This window comes from Sinocyclocheilus rhinocerous, unplaced genomic scaffold, assembly GCF_001515625.1.
Source record: "Sinocyclocheilus rhinocerous isolate Xijiao unplaced genomic scaffold, SAMN03320098_v1.1 scaffold3, whole genome shotgun sequence".
Lineage (NCBI taxonomy): Eukaryota > Metazoa > Chordata > Actinopteri > Cypriniformes > Cyprinidae > Sinocyclocheilus > Sinocyclocheilus rhinocerous.
Window position 1 is genome coordinate 381,666 of NW_015658759.1, and position 13,365 is coordinate 395,030.

The 13,365-nt window shown below is 35.5% G+C and overlaps 1 protein-coding gene across 1 annotated transcript in view; it reads left to right on the forward strand.

Moving 5' to 3' along the window:
• The window catches only part of LOC107722924 (MICAL-like protein 2), a 53,031-nt gene extending 40,512 nt beyond the window's left edge, over nucleotides 1-12,519 (forward strand). Inside the window, exon 16 of the mRNA XM_016531421.1 lies at nucleotides 12,481-12,519. Within this exon, the coding sequence (XP_016386907.1) occupies nucleotides 12,481-12,519 (39 nt within the window). The remainder of the gene's footprint in view (nucleotides 1-12,480) is intronic.
• The last annotated feature ends 846 nt before the right edge of the window (nucleotides 12,520-13,365 follow it).

Consider the following 13,365-nt stretch of genomic DNA (forward strand, 5'->3'; position numbering starts at 1 on the left):
AATTTAAACTGCGTTCCAGCATAAATTCCAGTCAACATAATCAAAGCTTTATTGGCATGTCGAGCATTTACAGTAGGCTATTATTTACAAAAGTATTCAGAACGTTAAGTAAAGAGATCGAAATGAAGGGAAAAATGAATATAAATGAATATAAAAATATAACCAATAATAATAGGCTAATAATAATAATAATAATATACAAATATTACGGGGAAAAGACGATCAGTTAATGGACTTACAAGACTGTAGGATGGATAACATTTTTTCTTGTAGGCCTATTTTATATCATGCACTTTATGTAACATTTATTCATGATAAACTTCATTTGAATGCTGACTATCGCATGTAATACGGTAGCCAAGGCCTATGGTTAATATAATAATTTAATAATGTAATAATTTCTATAATAAATAATATAATAATTTCTTAATTCAAATTAAAATATTAATGAATCCATCTCTGATAATCCCGGGTTGCTATGGTCATGCAGGTTTGTTTACGCATTAAACTCGTGGCCACGAGAAATGGATGTCATTACCTCGACAAAATGATCTCGTGGCCACGGCATAATATCACGTTCCCACGGGTTAATATGACGTTCCCTCAAATTAATATCTCATGGCCGCGCCCACGACAAAACTAAGTGAACTGAACATGTCACCTCCCGGTCACCGGTAGTTACACCGGTGGCTGTCTTCGTAAGTGAGTCTTGGAATTGTTTATTCAACTGATTCGTTCAAAACACTGATTCATTCAGGAACAAACAAGTGAGTGAATAATTAAATTATTTATTCAATAGATTATAAAGCATGTTAGTCTGGTGTTACCTGGGTTCAAATCTGGACTTAACTTTTTTTAAAAACCAAGCAAAATTGGCCCAGTAATTAAATTTGACAGTAAGTGGTCAGCATGCAGTATTTTATTCAAATACATTTTACTTACAATATGTGTGCAGCATGCAAAATTATTACCAAAAAGATTTGTGTAGGAATTAGACCTTTGAAGCCTGGTTTCACAGTCAGGGCTTAGACTAAACGTCGGTCCTGGAGAGCCGCAGCCCTGCAGAGTTTTGCTTCAACCCTAATCAAACACACCTGAACAAGCTAATCAAGGTCTGAACAGTTACTAGGAAGCTACAGGCAGGTGAGTTTTAATTAGGGTTGGAGCTGAACTCTGCAGGGCTCTCCAGGACCGGAGTTCGCCACCCCTGGACTAGGCCATAGTTCAATTAAGTATCTTTTATAAACGCTCCTTAGAAAAAACATTACTGGTGTGCATCTTGAGACAAAACAATGGCACTGATATATTTTAAGATATGTCAGTGCAAGTTTCTTTCAGTTAAAACAGCTCAGACATGCATTTTAGTCTGGGACTAGACTTAAGCCTTGTATGTGAAACCTGGGGTGAGTCTTTTTTCTATATATATATGGGTCAGCACAACCGTCTGTTTGCGATTCAGTTTGAATCATTTGCTAACTGAATCGGACTTACGAGTTGTTTGTAGCGGTTTCTCACTCAAAAGAACAGTACGCGACAATTTAGTACACAGAAGATCAAAAGAGCACTGAATTAATTAGATATTTACCTACAGTTCACTGAAATAAATCTGCAGACGCGTCCTATAGCCTATCGATTGCCAGCAATGAAGAAATGTTAAACAACTTCAAGTGCAGCTGAAAGAGTCTTTACTATAGGTAACTACATTTTTCTTCCACGTGTATTGTGGTAATAGAATGTTTTTGGCTGTGTGTCACGAGATTGCCATTTGATACATTCTACTGTAGCATTGCTGTAGTACTTTGTGAGAGCAACACTCCATAGAGAAACTGAAGGTATGTGGACATGAACTGGAAACTAACTGAGACCATGACGTGCTGACCCAGAAATTCCATAAAACATAAACTAATTAACCATAGTGGTCACTCAGTATACATTTCCAATTAAATAATGACATCACAAAAAAAAAAAAAAATAGTACTTTAAGTTTAGAAATTTCATTTAACAAATGTTTTGTCATCGAGTCATTTTGAGATGCTGGACGTAGAGGTGTAAAGGCCTTGTTTTGCCATAATTTGCCATTTTGCTGTTGGCAGGTGGTATTTTTACACTCTAAAAAAAATGCTGGGTTGTTTCAACACAACTTTGGGTCAAATCTGCACACACCCATATTTTTCAATTAAATTTTTAACCCAAAAGTTGGGTTAATCCATATTTGAGCCAAAGTTGGGTTGAAACAACCCAGCTTTTTTTAGAGTGTAATATATTTGAAGGGAACACTTTTATTCTAGAGTGTTTTCACTGCAAAAAATGGCTTATCTTATTTAGTATTTTTGTCTTGTTTCTAGTCAAAATATCTTTAAATATCTTAAATCAAGATACTTTTACTAGATAAGCCAAATGACTTAAGATATTTAGTCTTGTTTCCAGGGGGGAAAAAACAAATTAAGTGCATTTTGCTTAAAACAAGTAAAATTATCTGCCAGTGGGGTAAGTAAAATATTCTTAAAACAAGAGTATTTTACTTACCCCACTGGCAGATCATTTTACTTGTTTTAAAACTTTAGCAGATATGCACATTACAGATGTGCAGTCTTTCTCTTCTGGGACAATGGACCAAAACTAGTAATGATCTTGTAGTGGCACAAAACAAATTTTCTTTTCAATAACTTACTTAGTATTTTCGTCTTGTTTCTAGTCAAAATATCTTAAAATTAAATCAAGATACTTTTACTAGATAAGCCAAATGACTTAAGATATTTAGTCTTGTTTCCAGGGGGGTAAGTAAAATATTCTTAAAACAAGAGTATTTTACTTTACCCCATTGGCAGATAATTTTACTTGTTTTAAGCAAAATGCACTTAATTTGGTTTTTTCCCCCCTAGAAACAAGACAAAAATACTAAGTAAGTTATTGAATAGAAAATTTGTTTTGTGCCACTACAAGATCATTACTAGTTTTGGTCCATTGTCCCAGAAGAGAAAGACTGTACATCTGTAATGTGCATATCTGCTAAAGGTTTATTTTGCCAACCTTTTGGAGTACACTGTAGCAAATAGATGGCCTAAAAACCACAAAGCTGATTTCATTAGGTCTTCCAAGTAGCATCTTTATAGATCATGAAGTATAATTTAGTCATGCGTTGTACTTGGACAAATCACCAAACTGCAAGGCTGTTATTGGGATCACAGTAGTAACTAACCTCAGAACTCATTAAGTACTTCATTTAACTCATTAAGTAATTGTGTATATCCTAAAATAGATGTAGGGCATCTAAAATACACAGTTATGAGTGTGCTTCATTCTCTTTCTCTCTCTCTCTCTCTCTCTCTTTCTCTGTGCTCATCTGTCAGTACCATTTCCTGCTGAGTTATTGGCTCAGCACCGCTCTGTGTGGCATATGTGCTTCAGTGCAGTCCACACACCTCCAATTAGCCTTGCATCCGTAGACAAACACATTGATTTTACAATATTCCCTTCACACACACACACACACACACACACACACACTCAGCTAAACAAATAAAGGGTCTTTCAGTACCTCCTCTGTAGGATAGCCAAATCCTGTGTATCCGTTTCCTCATGCATAACGTTTGTCATGTTTTTCTCAATATACCCTTTGGCATGCTGCAAACATGCTGTAGCTAATTAAAAGAAAATTTAATTTACACAGCAAAACAATTAACTAGTCACTCTTAAAGTGATCACTGCATTTGTGAATAATACTTTTCATGGCGTATAATATCAATATTGAGCAGATTAAAACTATAATAAATTAGAACTACATACAAGCATTTGATTGAAATTATTTGTTTGATTTTTTTCCCAACACTGTAGTTTTTTAAAACTATGAGATTACTTCCTATTAGTTTGTAAAGACCTCTAAAACTACTTAATTGAAATTCATTTAACTATGTAAATGAAATGTTTGAAAAAATATATATATAGAATTGAGATAAAACACTATTATATTATATTTTAATGATAATTTATTACAAAATTATTGTTAATTATGACAATGGCCAATGGAAAAAAACTATGACTTTGCAGACTAATATTTTGTGTTTATGCAGATGACATTACAAATTTGGAACCCTTCAGGATTGGTTCTTGCACCGCTCTCCTTCATTTCTCTTCCTGACATCATATGGCCTGGAGCTTCAGGCTAGGTTAAGCCAGGCAATTACCTACCGTTTGATTTTAAAGGCTCAGTCTCTCATTTCTCACACGCACGCTTGTCTCATTGACTTTAATGACCCCGGGGCTTTAGTTCTGGTTTCAAATCAGTTCTCCCTTTCTTACTCTCACTTTCGAACTCCCCCATCTCTCCTCTACTCTTTAACCCCTCTCCCCCTCCTTTTGTGTGTTTCTCTCCCTTTCCTCGTCTCATTTTTATCATTAATTATTAGTCACTCTCTTTTCTCTGTGGTGCTGAGCTGATGACAGCTAATTAAGTGTTGGCTGGTGCCTCCCTCTCTCTCTCTCTCTCTCTCTTTCTCTCGTTTCTCTCTTTTCTCTTATTTGTTTCTTTCTCTTTCCTCCATCTTTTTTTTTCTTGCATCTCATTGTCTTTAGCTCTGCTCACCGCCTTTATTTATTCCAAATGAAATCTCCATCTCCAGTGTCCATCTGTCTTGTGCTTCGAGAGATCACCAGTTGTGCACCGCACCGTCTCATGGTTAATTACATCTCCTAATATGCTTATTCACTGCTGCAGGCGTTGTCAGACAATCTCAAATTAACTCTCACTGACAGTGGTGTGTGTTATACTATCACACTCATTTGTCATGCTAACATTACAATGCCATTTGTCGCAATATTACTGATGATGGTGCTGCATGATGTTGTCATAGTTCTTCAAAGAGGTTGTAGATCCTTCATTTCAGGGTGGCTGTGTTACACAAATGTCATTGCAATGCTTTCATTATGGTTTATTTTTAAAAAATGGGTAGTTGACATGTAATTTCTACAGTGTAATATATTAAAGGGGTCATATGATGCTATTTTAAAGATCATTATTAAACATAAATGTAAAGACAGTACAAAATGTCCTTAGTTTTACCATCAGTTCAAGCCTGAAAGGGGAACAGAGTCGCGTGACAGACACAGTGATGATACTCGTATGTATGATAACGTATGTATTTGCAGTACACAAGCCGCGATTAAGAAAGCTGACTCCACTGTGATGTGAAAAATTAAGTAAACTCTGGACCGTTGGTGGGGAAAAAGAACGGCATGTAATATCTGAAAAATATTACAAAAGTTAACATGGAGACAAGACATATAAAGAACTGATTAAATTAAGGACTGAACAAATGCAGTGCGAGCTAAAGTTTGGTTTTCTTTTGAGCATTTGTCTTTAATTCATATACAAAGAAGATCCAGTAATAATAGGAGAGTGCATTACGCTTTATTACATTTCTTAATAGGTTTCCTTTTGCTGAGCACAAACTTAGAGTAACATGGAACTGAATGATCAACACAACATAAAACAGCTTCATGTGCTGGAGTGCATTAGCTCTGTGTATTACAAAGAAAAATAAGTTGTTCTCATGATAAGTTTCACACTGTGTGCAACGTTTTGGATGGTACTAATTGCACTTTCTAGCAATTTGTACACTCATACTTTTGTGTGTTTGCAAGTTTTTTTTACCGTATCACTTTGTTGGAGCCTACACTGCAAACTAACACAATCTGCAGTATTATTTACACCTTTGGATGTTCATTAAATGTGAGACAAAAAGAAAGAAGCAGAAGTCTAGTTGATAATCTTATAGTTTGTCGGATTGTTCTGTGTTGCTTCATACATATTATTTTCTCTTTTACAGTTCTAGCATGTTCTGTTTTTTTTCCTCCAACATTTTTACTGGAATCTCTAATCCCACAGTGTTGGCCCTGAAACAATTATGGAAATTTGCATTATTTATGGATTAAACTCAAAGCCAAATGAAACATATGACAATATGTCTCCAAAATAGCATGTTCCACTATAATTAAGCCTTAATTCTGTCATTTGTCTGTGGTAAAACTTAAAACATGGAAAACTGCAGAATTTCTTGATGTAAACACTAAACAGCTAAGTGAATCACATTTGTAGCTTTTTTTACATTTCACTCTCCCAGTGTCTCCCGTACTATGTTTTCAGCTCTGTAACTTTTAAAAAGTAAATATACTTGTGTTGTAATTTTAATAAAGCATTTCTAAAAATACATTAACACTTACAAACTTTGTTAATAATAATAATACAAGCAAAAGTTGCTTTAAATTCACCCCTTGATTTATCTGTTAATTGTGTAAAACTAACATGATTTACATTTTATAGGATGCGACTTAAATATGTTATTCATTATACAGACATATGTGTTGTAGATATGTATACATTTTATTAAATTATTTAAAAAGTATCTTTATTATAAAGTATATAAAGTCATACATGATGTGATGCGGAAGTGTATGAATTTTATATAATTATTTAAAATGGATCTTTAATATTGTATCCAGTATGTTAAAACATGTGATGTAGAAATCAGGGGTTAAAGCAAAAAATATTTTGACTGAAAATTTTTCCTCAGCCAAACCCCATTCCACAGCCATACCTGTCACACACCCAGTTTAAGAGCAGTTTTTTCTTGTAATTAGGAGCGCTTGTCCTCCTAATTTAAAAAAATTAGGAGCACCTTCTGATCAATAATAAAAAATTCTGATCAAAAATTAGCCTTCCTAATATGAGGTGACATTTGACTCAAAGGGATTTACAGGGGCATTTTCTTTTTACCTTTGTAATAGCATTTTTCTAATTTTATTAAATGTATGCAGTGTTTCCTAGGATTTTTTCCAGCTGTGGTGGCAGGACTATTTCTCATGGACCACGTCCCCTCCCCTCCCAAGAATCAGGTGCACTCAGAATTGAATTTATTTTAACTAAAAAAGACAAGTAAATATAAATAATAAAATAAGAACAAATAAATTAATGACAATCAAAAACACAAACAATAACAAGATACAAATTAAATGAACAGTACTTTAATTTTTTCAGTTAGGTCTAACTATAATCTATTCAACTGTAAAATAACACTGGTTAGTCTTCACTGTATAATGAAAGGCAGCAGGAGGTTTATTTAGGCTGCTGTCTCTTTAAGACCTCATGCACGGATCTAATATACAGTTACACATGACTCTATGCTTACTTTTATTTTTAGGAGCTCTTGTCCTCCTAATTTCAAAAATTTAGGAGCACCTTCTGATCAATAATCAAAAGTTCTGATCAAAAATGATCCTTCCTAATATGAGGTGACATTTGACTCCTTAAAGTGACTTACAGGGGTATTTTCTTTTTACCTTTGTAATGGCATCATTTTAATCTGTCAAATTCAAAAATGTATGTTTAAAAGCTTTTTAAAATTTCTATTTAAAACAATAAGAAGTAGAATAAGACAAATAAGTTACCAATCATATGAAATTAGTATTAATAAAAAATTAATTTGTACTACAGAGGTGGCACAGAAGAACACAAAAGTGGCTTGTAGGTACATTTTCAGACGTTTAATGAGGCTCAGAGGTGGCATGAGTGCAATTAAATTCATACATTCATGTGGAGATTAATGTTTTTAATATAAAATTATGAATACAGAAATATTAAATGATTTAAATAACTGAGATTATACGCTAAAAATGAAACTAAATCCGCCAGCAGGTGGCGGCAAGTCACTAATTTTATCACTAAATCTATGGCGTTATTTTACTGTCAAATGTCGAGAGCGCTCTGTTGTAGCGCGAAAGTACATTGCTATGATGCGCGAGTGCGAATCTCTCCGCTCGCACGCGGATTGCCTTTGCTCTCGCACTAAACCGGACGCCCGTTCTCAGATATGCGCTGCTCTCTCCCAGAGAGTGTGTGCGCACTTAAAACCTGTCCGTTGCAATCGCGAATCTCTCCTCGTGCTCAAAGTGTGCCCGTGTGCAGGCTCAAACTGTGTCCTTTGCACTCGCAAATCTCTCCGTGCTCTTGCGCTAGAAATTGATTCTTTTCGCACCTGGATTAAACGTTGTCAAAAGTTATCAACATATCAGACTTCCATGACTGACCGTTAAAAATGCTACGTGAAATCTAATTAGCTGGAATTCTTTTGACAATCAAAGATGGATCTTTAATTTTGTTACAATTTAATATTTAGTCATATTAATCAAAAGTATATTAGAACTGGCTGGTGCTTGGATGATTTGTGCAAATAAATAACCTAGTAATCTGTCTGTCTAACTGGTTGGTCAAACCCCTCTATAACACAATAATAACTAAACTAATGAGAAATGTCTGGTTTGATATTTTACAGTTTTTCCCTGTATATAGTACGGGAACTTACTGTTAACCTATTAACAGTTTTTTTTCGTAGCGTATTTACAAAATTTTACAGTTAAAATGACACTTATTTTTTACATTGCAGGTGCGAAAATAATTTATTTCTAGCGCAAGAGCACGGAGAGATTTGCAAGTGCAAAGGACACAGTTTGAGCCTGCACACAGGCACACTTTGAGCAGAGGAGAGATTCGCGATTGCAACGGACAGGTTTTAAGTGCGCACACACTCTCTGGGAGAGAGCAGCGCATATCTGAGAACGGGCGTCCGGTTTAGTGCGAGAGCAAAGGCAATCCGCGTGCGAGCGGAGAGATTCGTGCTCGCGCATCATAGCACTGTACTTTCGCGCTACAACAGTGTGCTCTCCACATTTGACAGTAAAATAACGCCATATGAATCATTCATTCAATTGATTCGTTCGAACACCTGATTCATTCAGGAATGAAGCAAGTGACTTTCTTTATGAATGGGTAATCATGAATCACTGACTCACTAGATTCGTTCAATAACGCACTTTCATTGAATGAATTAAACACCGTTGTGTTTGCTTTTAGAGATGCAGCAGCTGAGCTGTTACTATATTTGGAACTATTTTCGTTGAAGAAATAGAGCAAAATCAGGCAGTACTTGTTTACTGAACTGTTGTATTAAATCAATATCACATTTGCAAACTCCCTTAATAACTATTAAAATCTGTCACTCTCCTTATCGAGATCTGTGGGCGCACAGAAAACGAGAGCCCGCGAGTGAGTTCTCAAGACTCAAAAGCACCTGCAAATGATACGTTCCGTCATCTGTCATCGCGTTATAAGCGCGGAACCTGCGGGAATGAGTAGAATTGTTATTAATAGCCGCAATCCCGCGCCGAAATTCAAGTTCTGCTCTGTGTTCTCTGCTAATAACCCGACTGTGAATGATGCGAGCGGCGTTATGTTGTCACTGAGAAGCTGCAGCCGTGGCGGGGATGATTTTTGGTGTGCCGGCAGAACAACAACAACAACAATGCGCTACATGTTTCTTTTCCCCTAATTTTTTTTCAAATTGACGGAATGGTTTTTGGTACAACAACAATGCGCTAAATGTTTCTTTTCCTCTCATTTTTTCCAATTGACGGAAATCCGTCGTAGACTCGCTGCAATTAACGGAAATCCGTCGTAGCGACGGAGAACTTTAATCCCTGAGAAATGTATACATTTGATTAAATTATGTTTAAAGTATATAAAGACATGCAGTATGTGATGTAGAAATATAGGCTGCTGCATAACAGAGATGACCCACATGCGTTGTGTTCACTGACCACAAGATGGCATGAACCTCTCTGCTCTGCAGCCCCGTGTGAGTGTGTGTCGCCGTGTGCGCGTGCGAGAGCTTTTTCAACACCCACTGTTGTCCAGATGCTGCTGTCAGCACGCCCTTACAGCATGTTACCCACCACGCACTTTCTCTCAATGTACTCCACACATACACGCACACACTTGGAGACAATGGGAGGGGTGTGGACCGCGTGAACCGTGACTCCCCCATAATTACTATCCGCCCAGTCTCAAGCTGCTCCCACTCAGAGAGGGAGAGAGAGAGGGAGGGTGAGGGGCAGAGGACGAGAGTCCAACCATTGGTCTGCTTCACCCTTTGTGTGTGAGTTTATGTGTTCATCTGACTCACGTCTCACCGTATCTGGTCTCTGTTAGAGCATGTTAAACATGGCCGGAGGCAATCAATTCCCCTTTAGCCCTCACACACACACACACAGAGAGAGCGAGAGAGAGACCGATACTCAGCCCCTAAGCTGCCTTTAATAACCTGAGGCGTTGAATCACTGATCAGGAAATGCAGACAACAAACTATACCTTTGTATCTCATTTACTGGACAGCAGTGATTGTGTTTTTGCCAGTGCGTGCATGCTGTTTTAAGATTCACTTTGAATATATTTAATTTTATTAGTGGAGCTTTCTACAGGGATGCTGATAATGATTTGCAGGTGACCTGAAGTAATTCATATTTTATTTAATTGAGTTGTCCAGCAACATGAGTGATGCAACAAATTTTATGCAGATGAGCTATTATTACTATATGGTTACTATAGTTTAAATGTTTAATTTGGATTTAATTTATATTTAATTTTTTTTATTTTGTCAGCATATTATTGTATGTTTTTAGTTTATTTAGACAGTGGCATTGTCTACACAAAAAATGTTATAGAACCAATTTTCAAATTGCTAGTTAATTTCACAAATAATTACAAAGAAACTGCAAGTAAAACAATTAAATGTGAAATTTTGAAGTAGAAAGACTGATATAGTATTTTCTTGTACATATTCCAACAATATTTGATTGTTGGAATAGCCTATGTACCGTTTCGTTATAGGTTTTGTAACATTCCATTTATAAAACGGATAGTTCCGGTCCTTGTTTCTGATTGGTTGAGCCACTTTCGAAGCTGTTGTAAATTACTCTACAAACATACACCTTTGTTTACTTTGTGTGTTGCTTGGCAACCACTTTGTTGCAAACCACAACTGATTCTGAGGAACTACATTGTTTGGTGGAAGAATACTGTTTTTATTAATATCATTACACTTTATTTGCTCTGTTTTATTTTGTGAAACCTTGCTACATATATGGAATAACTGTTTTATAAAAGCAATAAGCCCCGTGAAGCCCTGGTTTACAATGAATTTATAACAGCTAAGCTTCGCGTCGTGCCTAACAACAGCCCTTAGCTGTTATAAATTCACTGTAAACCACAGCTTCTTGGGGCTTATTGCTTTAGTAAACTACAATAAATGTGCCCATATTTTTCTTATTTTAGCTTAGTTTAGGATTCATAAAAATGAATTTTAGTTTAATTTCAGTTTTTCTTTTTGTTTTAATACAGTAAAAAAAAAAAAATCGTTTTCATTTGAATTTTTATTCATGATAATATCACTGCTAGCAACCAACCAGAACACCCTAGCAACCTCACAGCTGTATGCTAACACCTTACCAACCGTATAGCAATGACCTTGCAACCAACCAGAATACTGCAGCATCGCTCACATTTCCTTTATAAAATATAAAAATCTGTTTTATTTTTAAGACTTTACACACAAATTGTATAACTAATTCATCCAGCGTTTCATATTAGTGCATATGAAAGATTATCAGTCCTTGACCAGAGAAGGAAACCCAGTAGAGATATTGAAATTTGATTTAAAAGTGATTTGTGGTAAATCTGCAGTAAAATACCACAAACTTCATTTAAACACAAGCAAGTGTAATGCGTTCATGTTCAATAAAGTATTGGTTGCCTCATTGATTGCCTGAGCGTTATACGTCTGGTTTTATGATGAGAGGCCTTCATCTGGCCCGATTATTGTAAGAGTAGGAGTTAAGTGTGTCAATTTGCCCAAGGAAAACTCAGCACCCAAATGGGGTCAAGCCCTGAGATGGGAGACGTTTCCCTCCACTCTACGCATAATTGAAAAATCTATTTTACTGAAATGAAGGGGAAGTGGTGGAGGCGAGGGGGAGGAAGAGAAGGAAAGGACGAGACTTCAGCTGAGGTTTCTCAAGGGGGATGGGCTGAAGGACTGCAAGAAAAAGATGAGGGTTGGGTTATGTTATGTTATCACAACCAATATAATAGCCATAAATTTAGCGTTTGTTGGAGGGGGGAAAAAAACGTCATAAGTCATCATATCTCTAAGTTACTGCTTTTAGGGTATTTCCTAAGAAACTGACATTTCTAATGAGAGCATGTAAGAAAAAGAGAGCGATCAAGAAAGGCAGGCACAGGAGGTTAAATACAACTGATCTCCAGCGGTCCCCTGGAAGCCAACCTCATTTGTGTCTTGAGTAATAGAAGCACATCCATTTATTAGAGCGAAAAAATTCTTTAAATAAAGTTTATTTTTTTGCCTCCCTAACTCTATTTCTCACCTTTATCTTCAGAATGATTGATGTGTTTCACATTAAAATAATGAGAACTTAAATAATTTTACAGTTGGCACATTTAGGTTGCATCAATTCAATAAAATTGTCAAGTATTAATGATTTCATGAACAAAGAAAGATCATTAAAAAAATACTGAATTGCAGCACAAATATTATTTTTGGAACCATTTCTTTTTCTCTTTTGCTTTCTGTGAAGGAAAGAGGAGCTGCTCACACCCTGGACAGTGGAGATTAGTTAACACCTAATCACCACTTTAACATGGTTGGAGAGAGTTGAATAAGAAGGGAAGCTAGAGGAAATTATAGTGTCATTGTCTATTGAATACAAACTGATTTTAGAAAGCTTTTAAATCATTTACTTTTACTTTTGTTTCATTAATCCTTGTTTTGTGTTTTCAGTCTTATTTATCATGCTTATCTTACAAAGTACATTATTTATAGATCATACTGTTAATAAAGTGCACTTTAATAAATGTGTTTATTTTGTCAATAAATAAACACCTATAATTTATTGTTTATATTTACATGCCAAGTTTCAATATAACAACATGTACCACAGCTGTTAGAAAAGCACTACTTACCTCTGTATAAATATGACCATGGGTGTATAAATAATAATTAGTTGAGGAGCCACAATTATGTGGGTGGAAACATTTAAACCTTTGTGTAACCTTTGTATTTCACTAAATATCGACTGTACATGTATAGTCTTTTTATTGGTGTAACCTAATGTATTCAGGTTGATTCAGTCATATTAAAGTATTTTTTCTTTGATTAAAATCTGTTCATTTAAATTTTACTACATGAAACACATTTTAGCTGACCTGACAAAACATTTTTACACTGTATCTCTTATTTTCGTTTCATCACCCAATTTTCATATCACACCAATTGACCTACCGATCAGATCGACTATCAAATGTACTTTCTTTGCACGGGACGTTGCAAATTAACTAATTAACGTTAATTGAATACAATGAATATAGACTTATTCGGTTGCTTAATTAAATTCTTCCTTCATGCTTTCTTTGAGTTTAAAATATTTTAAAACAAAATGCCAGAAACTGTGAATTGTGGTCTG